This window comes from Strix uralensis, chromosome 21 (assembly GCF_047716275.1).
Source record: "Strix uralensis isolate ZFMK-TIS-50842 chromosome 21, bStrUra1, whole genome shotgun sequence".
Lineage (NCBI taxonomy): Eukaryota > Metazoa > Chordata > Aves > Strigiformes > Strigidae > Strix > Strix uralensis.
The window spans coordinates 11641588-11664346 of NC_133992.1; the positions used below are offsets into that span (position 1 = coordinate 11641588).

General features: G+C 38.0%; 1 protein-coding gene across 13 annotated transcripts in view; it reads right to left on the bottom strand.

Moving 5' to 3' along the window:
• Nucleotides 1-22759, bottom strand: part of DENND1A (DENN domain containing 1A) — a 215019-nt gene that overhangs the window by 68949 nt on the left and 123311 nt on the right. For all 13 annotated transcript variants that reach the window (XR_012631871.1, XR_012631872.1, XM_074891563.1 and 10 more), the window contains 2 exons: nucleotides 18780-18881; nucleotides 11407-11532 (listed from right to left, as the gene is read on the bottom strand). Coding sequence is in view for 11 of the 13 variants with exons in the window: in XM_074891563.1 (XP_074747664.1) it covers nucleotides 11407-11532; nucleotides 18780-18881 (228 nt within the window). In the remaining 2 variants the exon portion in view is untranslated. The remainder of the gene's footprint in view (nucleotides 1-11406; nucleotides 11533-18779; nucleotides 18882-22759) is intronic.

Sequence of the window (22759 nt, forward strand, 5' to 3'; positions counted from 1 at the left end):
TCTTCCCTTTCCAGAGCCTTAAGCAAGTAACAAGTGCAGCATGAATACCCCCATCCCTCCCCAGGACTGAAGAATCAAGATGACAGCAAGCACACTACTGAAGCTACAGTCACATGTGATTTTGCTAAGCCCCAGGGCAGTATCAGAATATCTCAATGTGATTCTGAAGAAAAGTGCAACTCTGAACGATAGCAGGTCTCCCATGCTGTCTGCCATGGAAAGCAATCAAACTGAACTGTCAATTATGTCCTGCATACAAATGTCTCGGTCTGCCTTTAACCCTATAGTGTTTTAGGCTTTCACTGTACAAGCTCTATCACGTATCTATGCAAATCTTTACAAATAATTTTCATTTACTGCCTTTCACTTTACTCTTTCTGTGCTGTAAGAGTACAAACCGTACGCTCCCATTCATACACTCGATGATGTGCATGGTGAGAGCCGAGTGGCATGACTTTTCTGTTATGAAGCTCTCGTAGTTTCTTCCTAACCTAATTAAATATTCTAATTTTTATTATTATTTCATCAAGTTTGCCTGCTACTGAAGTCTACTTTCCAAATCCAAATACCAAATACTTTCAAGCAAAGTATTACTTTCTGTTCAGTTGTACAGCTGCTCATCCTAGTGAGAATGTAAATCTCACTCTTTCCCTACCTGCCTGAACAGTCTTTTGGGGTCAGGTTTTTTGGGTTTTTTTCCCCCAATACCAAATGCGACTTATTCACAGCTCATTTAAAAAACACACAGTCACTGAGTGCCTTACACAGAAGCTGAATTCAATGGTCATGTTATTTTATGCTTGGTGTTTGTTTACTTGCTTCATTGTTCTACTCTAAGTCCCCTGCGCTTTATTAGTTCAGGAAATATCTTCAACTTTTCCTGCATGGCGGCATTTGCACACTGCTTCATTGCTTGCTGAGACTGGGCACTCTCAATTATAAATAAAGTATCAGGAGAGAACACAACAAAAACACAGGCAAAAGTCAAGTCTAAAGCACAAACAAAGGCTTGAAACAAATTGAGAAGAAACAAAAACAAGTGTATAAAATAGCACAAAAAACAGAGAATCAGGTGTGAAAGGCACAGACGAATAATTTATCAGTTGAATGTACAAATCCTTCCACAGTAAAGCTGAAGTATCACGGAGCTGCTCCTCGCTGTACAACCTTCCCTGGTAATAGGAAGATTTAGAGGCTTTTGAACAAAGCTACTTTTATTTCTGCAGCACCAACACAGAAGACACAGAGTGACCCTATCCGGTCTGATGGCTGAACGTACAATTTCTACAGGGGCCGCAAAGTTACTTACACAATGAAACACAAGATACTTGTCTTCAGCTTGCTCACAGGTTCCAACTAAGATACCATAAAAACTTAAAATGTCAGCATGAAACAGGTAAACATTAATAATCTCAAAAGCAGTCCTGTGAACATCAGCATTCTGGAGACCACATTCAAAGGAACTCAACGTCTCCCCTATTATTGCTGTTAGTGCACAAGATGCAGAGCACCCCATCCCTTACTCTGGGCAATGTTTCCAGACTCAAGTACAAAACTTTTCCCATGATGGTTTGGTTTTGGTTTTGGATTTGTTTTGGTGCTTTTTTTTAGGAGGCAGTGTTGTTTCCTTGTTTTTCGGTTTTGTTGTCGGATTTTTTACTTTAACACATATAATGGACAGGAAAGTTTGACTGCATCTTTTATGGCAGAAATGCCACATTCAGCAGATGGTCACACTAACTTTCTCAAGTATTATTTTTTATTACCCTTCCTTCAGAATCTTAGCTTTTTCCCCACTAGCATAGCATACAGAATTATACGACACAGTTTCTTATAACAGTTTGGAAATTACAAAACAATTCTATTTACTACATAACAGGCTGCTGTAAAAGATTAAAGAGAATGTCTTTTCAGTTTCATTAACGTACATCTCAACAGACTCAGATGTAGAATATTAAATGTATTTTGAAGAACAGTAAATGCTTTTTAAAAAAAGAACCATTTTTAGGTTTAAAACAACAAAAGCTGAAACTTGTCTATAGCAACTGTAATGCTCAGAGACAAAACACGGCAACAGGATTGAACTGAAAACAAAAACCACAAAGAAAAACAAACAAAACTGTCTTTCCCCAATAAATCTTTTTCAGTCAGTGATTTTGAATTCCAAGTAGCATGTCTTCTAGAACACTTTCCAGAAACGGTAAAACATAACAATAGCTGCAGGTAGCTTCTAAGTGAGATTGTCAAAAACTAGGGTCTTCAAAATGCCACAAAACACAGAATCTTCATACTCAGAAAAAAAAGTCTTAAGAGTCAGTTCTAGAATATACAGAAATTCAATTTATCTGCATTTTTATCACACAAACATCAGATTTTACACACTGTCAATGCCACAGCCATTGTCTACTCCTGTCAGTAAAGTCATCAGGATAAGATTTAGAAATCACCATCTTTTAGGCACCACTAGACTGCCTATACAAGCATATATTTGAGTTAACACCACTTGAACAGGAAAAAAGTAAAGATGGGTGAGAGAAAATTCCTATTAAATATACATCAGCAATAACTTCAAAATGGAGCACAAAAAAACTGCAGGCAAACCAAAAAGTTTTATTTTATATGCTTCTGCTCACTATTTCCCCTACAGTTTGGTTTTTGGGTTTTTGTTGTGGGGTTTTTTTTTTTTTTTAAGAAGTTTGTACACATGTAATAGAAGTATTAGTGTCTTCCTTCTTCATTTTTTTCTTCATATGGACAAACACTCCTAAACCCCTGACCTACTGAAACAACTCCGGTGAAAGGGAAGGATCTACTCTGTATACAATGTATACCTACACAATATACATGCAGGAAAAAAAAAAAGCTATGCAAAAGATGACTATGGAGAGGAAGTAACTGGGATGTGGCAATTACTGGGAGTTGGAAACAACTATTTACTCTTCCACTGAGTAACTTAAAAAAAATAATTCACCATGGCAACAATCATACTTCATAGTAGATAAAGCACTGAATACTAGAAAGCCTTTCCAAAATGAATTATGCACCAGTATGTAACATGCACTTTTTTATGTTACTGCACACATATCCCAACAAAATTTCCTTTTGGACTCATCTGGCATTCGCTTTTTTTACTCTGCACCACACATCATCTACTTTTCTGTCTTCTGTCCCACTCAGTTCTCGTGGATCTGGAATTGCTGAAGGAATTTATAGTGTTAGTCTGGTCAAGAGATTGATATAAAATAATTAATGCAGCGTCCTTATGTCATGCCATCACACTACTGCTTTAATGTCTTCCTGGGAAATGTATCAATTTGTGTTACTGGTATCATGGTATTACTTATGAATACATAAAGCAAAAATCCTTAGTGGTGTAAAAACCTAAGATGGATACGTAAACTGTTCTCTTAAAACACTCTGAAACTTCCAGTGTTGTAGGAGACCTAAATATCTATGGGATTAATCTTAACTTTACCTTCCTTGGCTGTGAATTTAAACAGAGGTAAAGAGCAACAGCTTTCTCATAAAGTGCACACAGTTCTTGGCCAGCAAATACATGATGCCAGAGCAACATCCATACTTCAGCTCATTACAGTTAGCTACAGTACCCCGGATAGTGAGAACCCATTCAGAGCTCACACGAGGAACAACTCTACCAGCACTGAGGAGATGTTAAACATCATATCCTGGGATAGTAGGAAATTGTAACTGTGCAAGTGGATTTGTGAAAAGTATTTACTTTTGTAGAAGTAAGAGAGCAATTCAGCGGCTGCACCAGTGTATTGATACCAAGAATAGTAACTGCTGTTAAGGCAGATTCTCTAGTAAGAGGTTACAACAAATACAGGAAATTAGAACATTAATTTTTAATGGATGCTTGTGGAGATGTGTCGTGTCCAGAACACAGGTGAGGAGCATGCCTTTTAAAAATGCCTTTTAACTGCTAATTTGCTCCTCATTTCCTGAAAAATTTTTAGGAACTTCTATGTCCCAATTGAACGTGATCCCATGTTAAACTTCAGAATAAATTTACCTAGAAACATTAAAGTTTCTAGAGTTCAGTTGTGCAGTACCTCAGCAGCAGAGCATGACCAGGTGTATGGGAAGATCCATACCATGATATTGATAATACAGCGGCCCAGAATCTGAGGAAGGAATTCATAACAGGGATGGAATCAGAACTAATACCTACTAACAATATATATGGCAGCAACACATCTTAAGCATACTGAATTGCAAGATCTTTACATCAGTACAATGTGGGAAGAAAGCCCTGGAGAGCGTCCTCGCGCGTCCTCCTCCCAGAGCGAGGGCTGCAGCGGGTCCGGCAGGCTGCATCCCCGCAGGCTCGGGAGGCCTCGGCGGCCGCCGAACCCCAGAGCAGAGCGCAGCGGTCAGCACCAGCGTCCCCGGAAGGTATGGACGGACACACAGCAGCACAGACACGCAGCTGCAGCAGGGGTAAGCAAATGAGTGCTGTCTTTAGTAGAATAGATAATAGAAACTGTCAGTAGAGAACAAGGGGACAAAACAGTTCTTGAGAAATGTCCTTACACTCCTGCACGAAGGCAGGAAAGTTTTTCACTTTTTTCAAGAAAAAAGCTGAAAACACAATAAAGGAGACACCTTTTTTTAATTATACACCCCTTATGAAAGTATAATGTCCTACACTTTCCCCAGATGCCCCTATACAGTTCCAGAACTATGACAAAACCACAGACTGAAAAGGCTTATTACATTATTTCCTTAAGTTGAATTGAATGTTATGTTGAAAAAGAGAAGTTAACTTTTTATTTCTTCCTACTCATAATGGCTTTTTTCCCCACTGTTGCTCAAATTGCATCATATTAAGAGAAAATTTGTATCAAAGTTACAATTATAAAAAAATGGTAGTACGTTGTCTTCTGTAATTAGAATCCAAATATAAATTATCAGGTTTTGACAGAACAACAGAACTAAGGCAGCAATGTGCACATAAAAACCTATATACATACATCCAGTGTCGTTCAACTAAAGTAGTTTGAAAACTGGAATATATAACACGTGAGTTTCCATAAGTACCTTCATATTAAGATTAGAAAGCGTTTTGTAACATATTAAACGCATTGTTGTCTACTTCATAAATTAGCAAGGAACTACACTAATGAAAGCGCATAAAAAGTGTGGAAGTAGAAAAGTACATTCACTCTGCCTCCAAGATTTTCTGTTTACCCTTAAGTGGATGCATCTGAAGAATATTTATGTTAAATTTAAACCAAATCAACTCAGAACAGATAAAGTTAATCAGAAATCATCCAGTTATATAACTAATGGTTGCTCAGGTTAATAAACCTGAATAAATTGAATAACTAACCACGAAGACATAAAAGAAATCAACTGACGTGTCATTGAAGAGATTCATTTATTATCACTAATTCCCAACGCATTCAAGTTAGTACTGATAACTATTTATGATCCTACTTCAATCTGAAAGATGTAGGTTATGTAGAAATTTTTGTGGTATGATAATGGTACATAATACAACAGTTTACTAGAAGTACCATCCATTATCAGGATCAGTGCAGTACCAGTGGCTACTTAAAATGGTTGTGTTTCATTATGAGCATCTTAAAGCTTCAGTAAGCTCCTAACTACTATTCCATATGTTTTAAATGTAATTGAAAAACTGCGGATGTTTTAAACTACAACATATTTCCTCAGTTTGAGATGGAGGTAGACAGTTTTATTCTTGTGGGAAACATCTCAAAACAGAACAACACTATTTTCAAGGAATCTGCAAACAGTGAAAGTTACTGGCCATGCCTTTCCAGGACTGAAAGCAAACTTTCAATTAAAAAAAATTAAAATCCGTCAGTAAAGTATTAATCAATAATAAGATGCTAAAACTATTTTTCTGTATTTTTTTCGTTTTGACATTGATTTCAAAATGTCCTTGCAAACAATTTAATTGAACTTTTAATACCATCGCAGCTCCCTTCACCCTCTCCCCCCCTCACTATTTTGAGACTTTGTTTAGAAACAGTGCAAAATTTGATACTTAACAGGTACCCAGCGACACCCCCTTAGCACTGGACAGAGATCACAGCACTGTTATTACTTCACTGCAATTCATTCACAGAGAAAAGGGCCTCAAGGAGAGCTAAGCAATGAAAGATTTTGCTGGGCAGACCTCAAGAAGGTAGTATGAGCTGAATAATTAGGAATATAGTTCTTGCTACAAGCAATGCAACTATATTAATTTTTTCACCTCCTCAGGTGCCACAAATCAAGACGTTGTTGCCACAGACTGGCACATACTGGAAATACTCACAGGTGTTGCAACTGTATAAATTCAGTACAAATACAAAAATTATGAATATCTAGCATATTCACAATCCACCAAAATCAGGTTTACATGGATTTTATATATGACAGAAAGGTCTGGATTTAGGTAATATGACAATACACAAAATAAACACAGAATGTAGAGTTCATCACCCTAATAACTAGATTAATAAATTTGTAATAACTAAATCAGCCTTTTAAAAACAAATTATGAGACATCTTGATTTGAATCCAAACACACACCAGAATTCTGCGTCTCTTCAGCAGTGTATCAGAAATAAGACAGGCTACTTGAGCTCACGTTGCACTGCACGCACCTCTCACCTCAGTGTAACATGTATGCTCTGTCGCGAAAGAGACGCCAAATTTTACAGCACTGCACAGAGGAAGTTATCAATGCAAACCAGCAAAGTTAAAGAGAAAACTACCTGTGGGAGCACTGAGATACTGGCCTCTATTTGGGTTATGAATGTTCAAATTACCACCCCTTAGTTATCCACACAAAAAGTAGCAGCACTGCAAAAGAAAAATAAGCACAGAATTTTTCACTTTACAGTGTATTTATAGCAATAAAATACAGACAAAAGGAACCAAGATGTGGGAATGGAAATACCTGTTCAGAAAATACAGATTTTAAAGCAAAGTGCAAGTAAACAAGCTTTTCAAATCTGTCACGCTAGCAAACGTTGCATTAAACTACACAATCCCCTTCGCAGAGCTCAGTGGAGTGGCCCCGCACGCAGAGGTCGGGCAGAGAGCTCTCAGCCGAGAAGGCGTCCAACTTGGAGCCTGCCCCTCAACTGCCGCAGCCCCCCGAGGGCTCAGGCTAGCTGCGCCGCACCACCGCCAGCCTCAGCCCCCCGGCCCGGATGGTGGCCCACCTGCGCTGCTCGGGGCCAGCCCACAGCGGGGACCTGTCGCCACTGGGGGGGGGGGGCTGTCTGTGTGTGTGTGGGTGTCTGTCGCGGGGAGGGGGGCTGTGGGGCCCGACCACCGCCCTGGTCTGGCGCCACTAGGTGTCAGGCGAAGAAAGGGCACGGCCGCCGCAGCCGCCTTCCCCCGGTTACCAACCCGCCACTAGTAAGTACTACAAACCACCTTCACACATCTAGGAATTACACAGCTATTTCTGTTGAAGATGACCTACTTCGGTGAATTAAATGTTTAGAAGATAAAAACGTTCCCTCCGCACACAGCAAAAAATGAGGAATTAAAAAAAATAAAGAAGTCATTCAAGTGAACAAAACGCTCACAGTGGTGTCACTGTTAGAAACTTAAGTAATATTCATAAAGATAACAATTTACCTCAAAACAGCCAAGTAAACCCGCTGCTTCTAATGTCATGTACTGTACAGGGTACAAACAGAGGTTTGTGGAGACTGGAAGTACCTCACGTGTAACAGAGATTCTTCCGTACTTGACATCTGGCTTAACGCAACTACACGTATACACAGTGGGAAACACAAGCGAATCAGTTCTTCTGTTACAACAACCTGATGATTAGGCTTACAGACTGTAGTACCTGGGTATGTTTTTTCATGTAAAAGTTCTACTCACTGAAGGCCTCAAAGTTTACAGCAACAGTAACTCACTGATGGTCGGTGTACTGCTCCGTATGCCCGTTACATAACCTTGTGTCTTTGGAGTAAAAGCTTCGGAACAGAATAAGAGCTCTTACTATGCTTAAGTGTAATGTGAATTTAAAATCTGCTCTATGACACACTCTGGGCCTACACAGAGTACTGAAAAACAACTTCACCCCATTCATCCCAAAAACTCAGCTCATACCAGATGAGATAGTCTATGAAATTAAATTGTCTTATGAGACAAAAACTATGAGAGGAGGAAAAGCTGCTGCTTCTTTGAATTTACATCCTAATTATCAATGACTTTAAATGAACAGTCAGATTTCTTGAGTTATGGGACAGCAAATGCAAAGAACCACATCACGTTTGGTATTTCTTATGTTCCATATTTATGACGTGTGAAGGTGGTAAGAGAAAAAAAACCACAATGGAGGTATTTGAAAATATATTCTTTTCCTAGAAGCTATTTCTTCCATTTGCTTTTCTATTTGTCTCAGACACATAGAAATTATTTTATTTCCAACTGTTGCACCAGCAACAGTTTCAAAATATTTTTTTTCCAAACAGATGTTAAAATTTTAAAGCAAATTATGACAATCGCTGTGGTCTTTCTTTGTGGATTCTGATACATCAATGGAGAGCCATCCAAGAGTTGCTGCATACACTTTAAGATTCTTCCACTATTCAACAGCAAACTCCCATCATTCCGTATTTATACGACAAGATGTGCATCATGACCACTTTGAACTTGAACCCCTGTTACTAATAATCCACAAACTCAGCAAACGGAGCTAATCAGCTGACAGGAAATAACAAAGAACACAACTGCTGTGTAGAAGATGGAATTACGAGAGAGTACTGAAGACTATTTCAAGTGCAGCATTTGAAGTGCAGCACAACAGAGAAACACAGGGCTTTAAATTGCAAGATGCGTTACTAATTGCCAGTTACGACGCTTTGTTATTACGTTACTATCCCATCTTCTTTTGTGAATTTAGCAAGTACATTTCCTAATTATTTTACTCTTTACACACTATTGTCTGGAGTTTTGTTGCATCTTCCTAAGATCAGGTTTTCCAAGGGTTTTGAACTAATTTTTAAGTGCAATGTTCCTAACGCGAGTCTCTCAGTAATTGCATTTACTGTTGGCATATTCTAAAATGGAAGTGAAGTATAAAGTGGTTGTATGACCTGTCCAATACCTCACTGGATGTCTGTGGCAAAACTGGAACCAGAATGCAGGTCATTTGACTCTGACGTGTTCAACACATGAAACACTTGCAAATTTTTTTTATCTAAATCTTATTACTGAAGTGTATAATCAGAAATTCAATTTTCAATTTATAAAAGGACTTGGGAAAGAAAGTCCTGAAAATTTCCTGATTATTAAAACTGGATTTTATGGCATATTTGTGCAATTACGTTCACAGGTTTTCTTTGATGAAATAATAAGCAGACCAAACACTTTCTTCTACTTCCTCAGGTTAGCTGTCCCTCAAAGTTGCACTTTCTAAGGGTGTGCCATTGTCAACTGATTTGGAAGGTTCATCTTCAACTTTCAGCCTTCAAAATACCAGATGGTATTTCCAGAAAAGCAATTTAAATTTTTATTTTTCTTCACAAATCCCTTAACTAGTTAATCTCACACACACGTCCAGGCAAAGCATACACCAATATTCCCAGAGTTGCCTGGCAACTACTGGGAGGAGCATCGGAGAACAAGGAAGCCTGCATGGATGAAGGGAAGTCAGTGCCTCCCCGACATGGATAAAGGAGGCTTACAGCCAGAGTGCCTTGCTGGTTTCATTTTTGTTATTTATATGGACAACATTTTAAATACCTCCCATTATTTCACCTTGGATGATTTAGAAGCCCAATACTTACACCCAGACATACACATACAAGTCAGTGCAATTTAGTTTTTCCACACACAAGACACATGGATTCCCCCAGTAAGATGTGGAGGGACTCAAGCTGACTTCAAAAGTTATTTCTGAAATCTGAATATGAATTGTTGGAATGATGCTTATTTGATGGTGATAACTGGACTGTTTAAAATTCAGACTGAGCTATTTTTTCCCCTCTGGCTTTAAAAATAACAAGACAAATTATAAGACTGAAGAGACTTTAGTTACTGAAACATCCTCAACCAACACTATGTCTGTAGTCTAACTTCTGGTCTTTAACATCATGATTAAAATTAAGTTATTACTTTCTGCATGTCGGATCTCTTCATTAATCTTCATAGAGCAGAATGCAAAATACAACACCTTTTCTCAACTAGTAAAGCCTTCATTCTCACTCCACTCATTTAGCCTCCCTACTTACACTCAGAACTCATCTTAGCATCTCCCAGTGGTATTCAAGCTCTCCGTTGCTACCACCAATTTTCCGTTCTCCCTCCACATGCTTGCAGATGAGAGAAGAGGGTATTAAGTATGTTTTGTCCTCCACAGAGATCATCTTGTTAAGCAGCCACAGATCTAAACAACAGTAGTTCCAATGAGCCCACGAACACCCCACTCAGATTATCACTGCATTTGACTTGCCCATGTGTTAGTTTCCCCTGCTTCAGAAACAGGGAACAGAATACTTGGGAAATATTCTATGGATCACTCTGCAGTTAGTACTTTTCACCCCCCATATTTCTGGGACATATCTCATGAATGATGAATGTTCCTCATACTATTTACCCTGTCTCTGTCAGCAAAATGTACACACTTTAAAAGGAACCCCCAAGTACACAGTAGCAAAACCAGAGTGTCACAAACCATGTGGAAATACATTAATTTGTCTGAACTGATTTGTGTTGAAGTCCATGAAGCTACCTGCAGTAAGCCAGGAAACATGCCTCACTAGAAGCAATAAAACCCAAGATCAAGTACAGAAGAATCCTTCCCCCACTCAGATGGCACTTAATCATTGCTAAATAGAGATTAGCTGTGAAGCAGAAGCAAGAGACTGAATTTCCCTAACAGAACACTTATCGTCAATAGTTATAACTCCAGACAATCTTCACATTTCTGTAAAAGCACAATTTCTTCAATGAATTATGATCTTAAACTCCATGATTCCATAAATTTGCATGTTTCACAGTTAAGCATATATTGTGTAAAAAGTGTATTATTTACTACCTTTAAAAACAATACAACGAATACCCAGGTTTTGTAGTGAGAGAAAATGGTCAACTCTGCACTAGCCTCCTATGATCATCAATTTACACTTTTTAACTCAACTTTCTTCTAACTTAACTGTCTTCAAAAACAAGCAACACCCATACCTTTCCACAAGAAGTTTTCTCCCTGTGTGACTGATCATGCTTGTTGCACTTCTTTCTTTTTTGGAGACTGGAACACTGTTTTCAGTATTAGTCAGCCAAAGAGCCACAACGCTGACCTTCGCAGAAGTACATTATACCACACTTCTAATTCCTGTTAGCTTTCTTCTCCGCTACAGCTGCAGATTTACATCTTATGCCTACTAATTTCCTACTTACAGGTTCAATTTTCAGGGCATTTCTGTAGCTCCCAAAGAAAGATGCTTGTGCTTTTAGAAATGCTCTTGCAACACCATCTCCAGTGGTGGTAGAAACTTTCTTCAACCTGCTCTTCAGTGTAGAAACCTGAAATCACACAACAGGTCTAGATCACTCTCATATCACAAACGAAGCTTAACACATTGGGGCACAGCTAAATGAAAAATGTGCTAACCACAGCAGCAGTTATGACAAAAAGTGACACTGTGAATTCAGAGTTGAAGTCTTCAGTTCTAAAAGCATTACTTTTCAAGCTGTTTTGCTTCTCCAAGATATGATTGGATTCTGTTCAGAAACCAATAGGAAGATAAAAGCTTCATTTCAACCTTCCCTCCTACTTAAAATCCGCCTTTTACATGCTGTTGAGTACGCTTTTAAAGGTAGTCCATGAAGTTCTGTGTCATTCTTGATTAGAATCCATGAAAGAATTTCAGCTAAATTAATTCAAACATCAGATTAATAGAGAAACTGTTCTGCATAATCAGGCCATCCATCACCACCAAGGCTAAGAACAAATTCTGTAGGCCTGAAAAATTTGTTTGCCACAAGTTTTTTTTCTTTTAAGGTTATATTCCCTTGTATTTCAGAGACTTAATGGAAAAATAACAAAATGAGAGTTTTATTTATGCATATGGTGGGTTCCCTTGGCGGGCTCCCAGACACCCACCCAGCCGCTCTCTCACTCCCCCTCCTCAGCAGGACTCGGGGAGAAAACACGAAGAAAAAGCTCGTGGGCTGAGATAAAGACAGGGAGATCACTTACCAATTAGCATCCCGGGCAAAACACACTCAACTTAGGGAAATGAATTTAATTTATTGCCAACTAAGATAGAGCTGGATGGTGAGAAACAAAGAAACTAACCCACCTTCCTCCCCCCGACCTCTTTCCCGCCTCCCCGGCCTCCTCCCGCGCGGCGCGGGGCCATGGCCGCGGGGGCGCGCTCAGCCCGGAGGGTCCCTCTCTGCCGCTCCTTCCTCCTCACGTTTTCACTCCCTCCTGGCTCTGCCGTGGGGCGTTTCGCCCTCCCTCCCACACACCGTGCGAGCGGCAGGGCCGGCCCTGCTGATGGGCTCAGCTGTGCCCAGGGCCGCTGCGGCGCCGGTGGGGCCTGCCCCGGCCTCCCCTCCCCGAGGCCCTGCAGCCTCCCTGCCAAGGCCTCGCCGTGGACACCCACTGCAATCCAGAAAACAAAACCGGCAGTTTTTTTTTTAAAAAAGTCTAGAATTAACGACGACATTCCGTCTACTGAAGTTTTTTTCCTTCCTGTTTCTCAAGAGATCTAAACCACCTGTGCGCAGGATGGCTCTTCTCTTAACCCTCATTGCCCTTTCCCTTCCACTGTGGAGGTGTTTAATTACCTCAGGATTCACAGAGCTGCACTTTAGGCGAACGCAGCCCTAATGGTCTCATTACCATTTACACAGGGACACTTACAGATCACAACTTAGCAAATATCAACTAAACACATTTCTATGCTGAGTTAAAACTACCATGATCCAGGTTACCTGAATATTCTTTGTTTTCTGTGTACACCGAGGGGTAAAGTTTTAGAGAATTACCCAATACTGTTCTCTGTGCTTCAGAATTTCTCATACATACAAGAAGGTTGTGACTTGGTTTGATGTCTCTTTTCTAGTGCTTAGAGCTCAGTAACTACTGAAGTAAGGTTGTGTGTCTATACATTATTGTTAGTGACAGCGTTTTTCTTTCCCAAACACAAGCTGGGAAAGGACATAAAAAAACCTTTCAAAGATTAACATCAAGCTTGTTGTGCCTGTGCTGCAACAGTTATAGGTTATGTTAAATCATTAACAAATAGTTATGTCAGTAGCAATTTTTTGGTGCTGCAGACAGAACGAGGACAGGCTAAGTTTCTGAGACAGATCTCACACAACACATAGGAATACAAAACCAACAGTCTGGGCACTGATTCTTGAAAGAAATTCAACTAGTGGTTTCAGAGGATGCGGTCATGTCACGTGCAAAACCCAAGTTTGATGAGATACCTTATGCAGAGGACAGGAAGGAGCCACAATTTCAGAAGGAAAGCACAAAGCCAAGAAATCCCTAGTCATGTTGATTTGCTGAAGAACATGAATGACTCCATAAATATTCATATTATTAATTTAACAGAAACAATTCTATCAATAACTAGCAATTCTTCCTTCTTCAAATTCTATTCTGAAAAACTCCATTGGGGTAGCTCTGTATACTACACACCATGCAAGAAACGTTGTACGAATGTTATTTACAGAGTAAGCAGATTCTGTTGCAGTGAACATAACTGTTTTCTGAGAGTATGAATAATACCTTATAAAATATAAGCTGATGGTTCAATTGGTCAAATTAACTTTCAAGACCTTCCCCCCATCCTCCAGCTCATAACAAAAGCTTATTCTGGCCTCATCCATATCTCCAAAATCCTACCCAGATGAGTTGATTTTTCTTCTGCCTCAGGGTTTTGCTACCAGCCTGCCTTAGTAGCAAATGGCAGGCTGATTTTACTGCACAACTGCTCTCGAATGCTTCAGTTTTATCCTTCCTGTAAGCACATCCATCACTTCTTCCTTCAGTAGTCTTAGATTTGGGGAGGGCAGGAAAGCGACTCCTCATCTTGCTCTTAGAGGTGTTAAATATATAATCCATACTGTGCACTACTTTTTCATCTTTTAAAACCAGATGTTATATTTGCACTTGTGTTTACCAAAACAAAGACATTTCCTTTTAAATTTTCTGCAGATTCTGTTGTAGAAGGAATTTCATTAGTTATTTAATGTAACAGAACTAATCAAGAGCATGTCCAGCACTGTTTATAAATCTGAATGCTATGGCTTATGCCAATGATCCATGCATTAATGAGCCTAAAAGCACATATATATGCTATAATATCACATAATACGTGGTAACAGATTTAGTCCATCCTGCCCATATAAAAAGCTCACTCCTATTCACTCACATAACGTCTCTCAAGGAGCTCTGTTATCCTCAAAATGTAAAAGCTTCATCAGATTTTCAAACCCAGACAGCACACTTCTCCATGTTTGAAGGGGTCTGATGTTGTAGGGATGAAACATGCATTTATTTCCTATATTAACTTATGTAAATCACATGAAGGTAGTTCTTAAGAGTACAATAAAACATCCATCGCTCTGAGTAACTTCCAAATCCATCTCGAATATTTTTATTAGTGGTTTTCTTTAAACATTCATGTGAAGATAAAGAACTTGCCACCTATATAGAAGGAAAAGGCTCTATGTTTTGTTTTACAACAAATTAAAAGTTCAGTTGCAAGTCACAGCCCTTCTGTGTTTCAGCTTCCCAATTTGGTGTAGAAGCAGAATATTGGCAGGTATTTTGCTAATTCCTTAAGCTTTCAGATCTTTTGCTCTCTTCTAAGACTAAATCAAACATTTTAGGATATCTATTTTATGTATGTACACTTTTACTCTTTCAATCAAGACTATTGCAATAGGGATGTCATAGTTTTTAAAAAAAGAACATGTTAACAACAACATATTTAAAGCAACTAACAAGTAAGAAAAAATTGTTCATGTTTACTCTGGAATAAATAAAACAAAGTAGATTATACAAGCAGAATTATGATTGTTTCCTGCCTAAAGAGGCAGTAATACTTAAAAAAAACCCAACAAACCAAAAACACAACTGTGACCACTCGATATGAAGATTATTGCTAGCCAAACAGACACATACACATGCAGTCTACCCTGAGAGTGTTTTTAGAGAAGATTTTTATACTTCTGGCAGTTCAGGTTTAAAGGTCAGATTTAAACTATCACCATGTTTCAAAATGCAATCTGTGCAATGCAGCATAATGAAATGGTTCAGTAAAGGTGCTAGTGGAAATTCTTTTAATTAGGTCCAAGGCTTTTCAGTTGTCAACATGAATAAAGCAAGAAACATTCTATTGCAAACACAGTGTAAGAAATAAAAATGGATTCACCTTTAAGAAAATGGTTCTGCTACAGAGTTGTAGTTTAGTATTTCTTGCTGTCCTGAAAGCAGTTAATTTCCCACTAAGTGAAAAACAGTAAAACGTAGGCTTCCTACTTGTGGTAACTTGTTAATGAATGGACAACAGTAGCATACACAGCTAAATTACTGACAGCCGAAGATATTCATAGGCTAGTGCATATTTACAATACTCACAGCCATCAGATATGCAAGATCTCTTTGGCGCAGTACATTGCATTGCATCAGGGCTTCATTTAATAAAAACTACAAGTTGACAGAGCGAGCTTATGCTTTATTCCTTGTAATATGAAGCTCTGACTACAACTAAGACTAGAAGATGACACTTATTTGGAAATACATGAAAAATCCATAAGGGTTGCATAAAAAAAAATTACTACCCCCTCTTTGCTATTCCTTGCAACACAGACGGTGGTGTAGGAGACTTGTCAGCAGCAGATGCACTTATTGTAATCACAGTCCTTAATAAATCTCTTTTTTTTAATATTGACTATTTTAAAAGGAAAGTTACTTCCCAGGGCGTTCTCATGCTGCCAGATTTTCAGCAACATATCAGAAGCAGAAGGTGAAGGAGGGACAATTTTTCACATTTCAAATAGTTAATCAGTAATGCAGTAGTACACACCTTGAGTTTCAGGGACCTGACCTGACCAGTTCAGGAAGTCTGAGCACTAGCAGGTACTGCTGAGGTAAACCCGGGCAAAGAAATTACTTAATCTGATTCTGCTGGGACTGTCTCAATGCTATCCAGCTCCTCTGACACAAACGTTAACTGGAAAAATATTTCCCTGTAGCCTGTTTGTTTGGATCCTAGGAGTAAAAGACTGAAGAATAGTTCATTCTAGATTCTCAAGAATCAACAGTTTAGGTGTAGGGTGTAGCAACATCACTATCATGAAACTCAAGCACAACTCACTACCCGAAGCCCTCAAATAATCATAGGACCTCATTTACTTGATTAAAAAAGCTCTTCAAGGAGAAGGGGAAAACAGCTTTAAAACTGTTCCACCGGATTAATTACCTGATGGCAAATGCAACACAGAAGATGCTTTTTCTCACTGTTGAGCATAGATAGATTTAATTTAGCAAAGTAAATTTTGTGTCTACTGAGCAGCGTATGAATTGCTCACTGATCACATTAAGTAGCAAAACTGGCAGAATAGTTTGACACAACAGCCGTTTGTGATCATGGAACTGTTGAAGACATTTTTAGGTTCTCAGATCATAAATGCATCTATTTAGACTGAGACCAGTGGGGAGACACACTCCCAGAATCTCCCCATGGTCCCAGGGAAGCAAAAGGAACAAAAAAAAAAAAAAAAAAAGAAAAGGAAAAAAAAGTATAATGGATTGGCTTTAGAGTCTCCCTGCTGAGATGAACAACTTGATCCACTTACAGTTCCAAACACATGATGCATGAAAGAACTGACAGAAATTCAATTCTTGCAAAGAAGAGCAGCTGCTCTCTAGTGGTCAAAGCCAAATATTAAGCAGTCTGAAGGAAAGGAAAAGACCTAGAGGAAAATACTTCATTATCTAGGTAACTAAAATAATGAAACAAAGCTAAATAAGACATAAACACTGATCCCAAACGTTAATTACACAACGCAACACGATTCAAGTTAAGGCTTTGTTGCGACAAATATTAATCCCAGCTGTATTTATATAGCAGTTGTGAAAAAAAATACACCATGTACACTATTTGTGAGCCATGCCAGTTAATTGAATTTGCTGGCAGCACTTCCTCTGCTATGCTCCAAACATCCTCCAAGATAAAATGTAGCTTTTAAATAGACCTGTGGAAAACTGAATCAAGAAATTTGAACTAATAAAACACAACTCTCTACTGTTATAAAAGTGAACTAAAAGTAAATAATGAAAGGAAGGAAGTCTCTTAAAATTTATTACATTCCAAAGCTTGAAGTTCTGTGTTTATTGGTGAAGTCTCTTCTGATGTTCTACAGTGCGCCTACAACAGCTCCTTTAATGAAGTCTCATAAAATCTAATATAATACTTGATTGTTGACAAATCATATACATGTTTGAGGCCCCGCACTGGCTGTATCCAGACATTTCTTACATAATTCCATGACATTTACAAGTCTGTCATTCCCCGGGTTGTGGATAATGGCAGGAGCGATGACCAGCTGGCAGATTTGGATGCTGGGAGCGAAATCGAAATGAAAAACTATATAAAGCCAGAAAATTCATGGAAGTAACTTTTATAGACTAAATGCCTGACTAAAGCCAAAATGTTCACAATCAAGATGGACCTTTCATCCAGAGCTCACTGTTTTCGAAGAACGGATCACACTGCAGATCATAGAGAAATGACGGGATGTCACAGTAGGAGGCACTGGGTATTCACCATTACTTGAGTTTTTCCTCAAACAGACCAGCTCATATTGAGCTCCCTGCATATCAATTTTATTTCTCAACTACACATAAAAAGGTATAGATCTAACTGTCAGCACAATATTTTGAACTAGTAAAAGAAATCCAGATTTTCCCCTGCCGTTTTCTCCTAAACAGTCACCCTCTGACTTAAAAATAGCTTTTTACACTCTCACTCACTTTACTGCTCTTCCCTCTCAGCTTCTTTAGGAAGATTATTACAGCAGCAAGTAGCAAGCTGGGTGTATTTTTGTCCCATTGAAGGGAAAGATCAAGTATTTATACAACATTTCTACCAAGTTATTAAAAAATAAATAAATTAGCAATAAAAAGTTTGAATGAGAAAGAAAATTAAGTTCCGAATTACATGCACGCAGCAGTGCTAGAAGTGAATATGAAGTATTCCATTTGATATCAAAACTCAGGATATAAAATGCACAAAGTTCATTAAAGCTCATCTGGAAGAAGTCACAGAAAAAAAACCTACATAATTTCATTTGGAAATGAAAGTTTTCTAAAAATGACAGGTTTTTTCTTCCTAATGGAATGGGTAAAGATGGTTTAAAATAGTAGTACTTTTTCACACCATGAAGAAGTTTGAATTTTTGTTTCCTGTTCAGATGTACCATAACCAACGCATTTTTCATTTGTCTGTTTTACCCCTAAAAGACTTTTTAGATGATCTGAAACTTGATCACACCGTTCCAGAACTGAAACTGGGTTGCTGCAGCATTTCTAGCTTATGGGAGCTTTGGCTAATTTTCATTATATGTCTGCAAATGTTCAAACAAACATTCCTTAACACATCAAACAGGAAAGAATTGAGGTAAAGCAGTTACTTACAATAATGAGAGTAACACAATGAGACACTTCAGTTACAAACCAAACAGGTCAAAAGGATTTACACTCTTAAGTAATGGAATAGTTGGAAAAATCATTTCATACATACCACATCATTAGGAAGGCTCTGAAGGTCATCAAAAGGGGTTTCCAGTGTGTTGGTGTCTACATTGAGAATCACTACATCTTCCAGGGCCATGTTTCTTACTTTCTAAGTACGAGCAAAGTCAAGAAAAGGGAAAGGAAAATATAAGTATGAAGAGTTACATTTTATGCGTAAAGGACACAACTGATGGCATAACATCACAGCATTACAAACCTTCAAGCATTTTAAAACCAACCAACATTCCCATGTTTCTGTCATCATTTGTTTTATTTAGTCATATTTTACAATGCTGAAAAATTAACCTTCAGTTTGCAGAGGGAAGTTCTTAACATTGTGCATACTGAAATTTTTGAAACAGAGTTACTGTTTGTGATTATTCAAGCAAAGATTTATTTCAAGCACCTCTACTAATGTTTGTCTTAACTCTGGTCTCCTGTTTGCACATTTAGCAGTTTCTAGCTAAGTCAAGACTTCCAAGTATATCTTTTTATATTTAGAAATTAATTTAAATAACAATAAATAGTGGCTTTTCTAGGAGTTAAAAGTTGCAACAAGTCAGGGATGGGAACTGGTTTCCAAATTCCAGGTTGAATTTTGGAACTCCAATACAGACAAGTTTACAACTGTATTTAAGTAAAACAGACAATACCTGAGGTTAATAAATAAATAATTTTTTTTAAAAAAGCTAAGAGAAAAATAACTCCACCATATCCTGGTCTCTTCAGCAAAAGTTCAGTGAGTCTAAACTTTTTATCCTGTTTCCATGAATTGAGAGAAAGAAATGTCTCTAGTTTGAGTGTTAACATCATCTGTAACAGCACATGGACATACAAAGGAAAAGCATAACCTGTTTCAAAAGAACAATCATTAGTACCTTTTACTTTAAGTGTCTCAAGGTATTGGTGATCTAAGCAAACTCAAACACTGTCAGACTTTATTTCCCTGCTTAAACAACAGTAAAGGAATCACTGATATGAAACAGAGCAGCATTTAAATATTTATTTTAAACTTTTTCCACTAACGGGAGAGAATTGAATCTTTTCTTTTTTCTTGACTGACTAATCATACATATTTAAGCCTTCTTCAAATAAAGTTTTAAAAATTCAAAATCAGAAAAAGTGGAACTATAGAATATGGAAATCAGGGAAATTTCCCACTGACACTGTAAACAAACATTTAAGTACCTACATACCTATATGTAAGACCAAATGCAAATTACTGTAGAGGAAAATGAACAAAAACATACTCAATTTTTAATTAAGGTTTTGTGGGGTGGGGGGAATTGTTTTCTTTAAAAGAAAGGAACTAAAGCTCTAAAACAATGGCAAAGTTGAGCCTTAGGCATCTAAATAATTACCTTCAGTTTTCAAGGCTCAGTCCTCTGTCTATAAAGAAAACTGCTGTGTACTTGCGGGGGGGGGGGGAGGGTGTGGGGGGGGTGTGCGGAGGGAAGACGGGAGCCAACAACTATAAAAAACACTTTGTAGATATTTAAGTTTAGGTCTTCCATGAGAAATTTCTTTAACTTAAATAGAAGAATATTACATTTAATGCTTTCCATATAAAAAGCACAAGTACTGCATGACAAGCCAGGTACTTTCCTCTGCATTTCAGGAACCAAAGGTCACTCTGTTGGCTGCATCTGATAAACTCTAAAGCAATCCAGGAGTCTTGCTCCTTCTAGGAGTCCGGAAGCACCAGACAAACTGATTTGCTCCTTCCTGTTTCAGAAAATTAAAAATCTCACTTATACTCAGAGGAGCCTAAAAGCTCCAGCAAAAAGGTCTTGCAATGTACTTAACCAAAGCCAGAAGCTTGTCAAAATCGAGTGCTAGTAGGACAAGACAGAATGAATTAAAACCTTCCCTTGATTCTTGCTGAAGAAGCAACAAACACGTGCTTGAAGTTGTCAATGGGTGTTTTTGTGACTTTGGTGAATCTGCACCTTCCCTTCAGCAAAATGTTGGGGTTTGCTGTAACAAAGAACAGGCTTGTGACAAGCAGATATCTGCCAAGGAGTATAATTCAAAAGGATATTGCTCATGGTGCAAGGACTAGAAATGCTAATCAATGTAATCTCCTCCACACATGGCCCAGAAATGACTGTATCCAAAGGAACATTAAACTCTGCTGTGCTATACCTTTACAGCGTGAAGAGCACAACCTTACTTTAAAACTTCTCAATATTGTATTAAGACAGTGGATTTCCCTGGAGACAAACCCTCAAATTTAATAAAACGCTTGAGACTGACTTGATTTATAGCATCTGTCTTGCAATACATTTGAAAAACTATAATTTTTCAATGGTCCAATTGTGGCTCATCCTGGAGAAATGCAGACTGACCAGTTCATCTCAATCCTCACCTGTTTTTATCATCTTCCCTTTTTGATAAAGGTGTTGTCAGATATCGTTATAAGGACTTTTGTCAAATAATCACATGGTTCTTTCGCTAAATGTAGCGCCTACCAGCCCAACTGACCTGGAAATAAAAGTATTTATTCTCTTGTTGGATTTCTCACATTAAAGCCCACTGGACTCTATGAATCGCCACTACATGTAGATCATTTTCACAGGTACAGCTTGCATGTTGTTATAATTTTCTCAAAATACAAAGGGACAGCCACTAAGCCATATATAGTCACATTCCGTATTTCACAACTTCCTGAATATCTAAACAAAATTTTACAAATTAAGTGATACCTGTTAAACAGAATGGACTATATTCAGTATGTTCATATTTTGCTGAAAAAAAATGTGGGGAAGGAAAGAACAAGAGGAAATATGAACATTACTGTTTCCTTATCTAATTTTACTACAGACTAGGGATTTGCCAAGTCAAAAGAAATGATTCAGTGAAAATGTACATCACATATCACTACTGCAAACCTTTCTTAACCATCCTTACCAAATTACTTGTAGCCATAATTAATCATCTAAAAACCATCAAATCGAACTAACATCTACACCTGCCTTTTATTTTAAATGTCTCTTTTTAAAAGAGTGGAGAGGTATGGAAAGCTGGTTTAACAAGCACACTGAACCCATTGTTTATGGCCTCTATAAACATGGCTTAGTAAGAATTACTGACTTAATCAGAGAGAACTTATCTCCTGGTGAAAAGAGCACTTTAAATTTCAGAAATGGCACCTTTACTGTGAAAATCTCTTAACTTTTCAAACAAACTCCAGGGGGCCTTAAACACCAGGTCAGTAAATAAGCAGCAGTTAGTGCGTCTGTCCGGCTCACAAGCAGCCAAACACTTGAAGTAATTTAAATGTTTTATGTGAAAGTTTGCAAAAACACTGAGAAACTATATTCTAATCAAAGTAATAAGGGGCGCTCTGCTGCCTCACTCAGATCACATGCTAGAAGCATTATCATCAATAATACTAACACCAGTTTATACTAAATGTTATTTTATTATCACTGTCTACAGTTGACAGTTTTTTGCATTTCCTACCATAAAAATATCCTAAGTTAAACTTCTTTCAGATGAAAAGTTTTATAGTTCATTTAAAAATCAAAAACCACCACCACCACCCTCCCCCCTCCACCCCCAAAATACAGGTTTGCCTAACTTCATGGCTAAATTGGTGCCAAAACATAAACCCAGTTGATCATGAGGTTTCATAACCAAATACAAATGTGATCAACATATTAAAAAATGCTATAACAGAAAAAAGAAAGTGTACCTTCCACCAATCCTTTTGGAAAGATAAAACTCTTAAAAACTAACATTCTTAGTAGCTAGTTGGTACATTATATTTGAAATTATTATGAAAGTATGATTCACAACAAGTCTAAAATCCATTTGCTTAATGACTTGTCTCTACTTAGTTAATAGTTTCCATTTATTTTCTTAAGAAAAACACCACAACACTGCAGACAACAATGTGTCAATCTGGCTGCCAGAAGCAGGAAAGGCAACGGATATAAAATTTTATTATTTCATGCCCCAACAGCAGCCAGAAGGACTTAATGA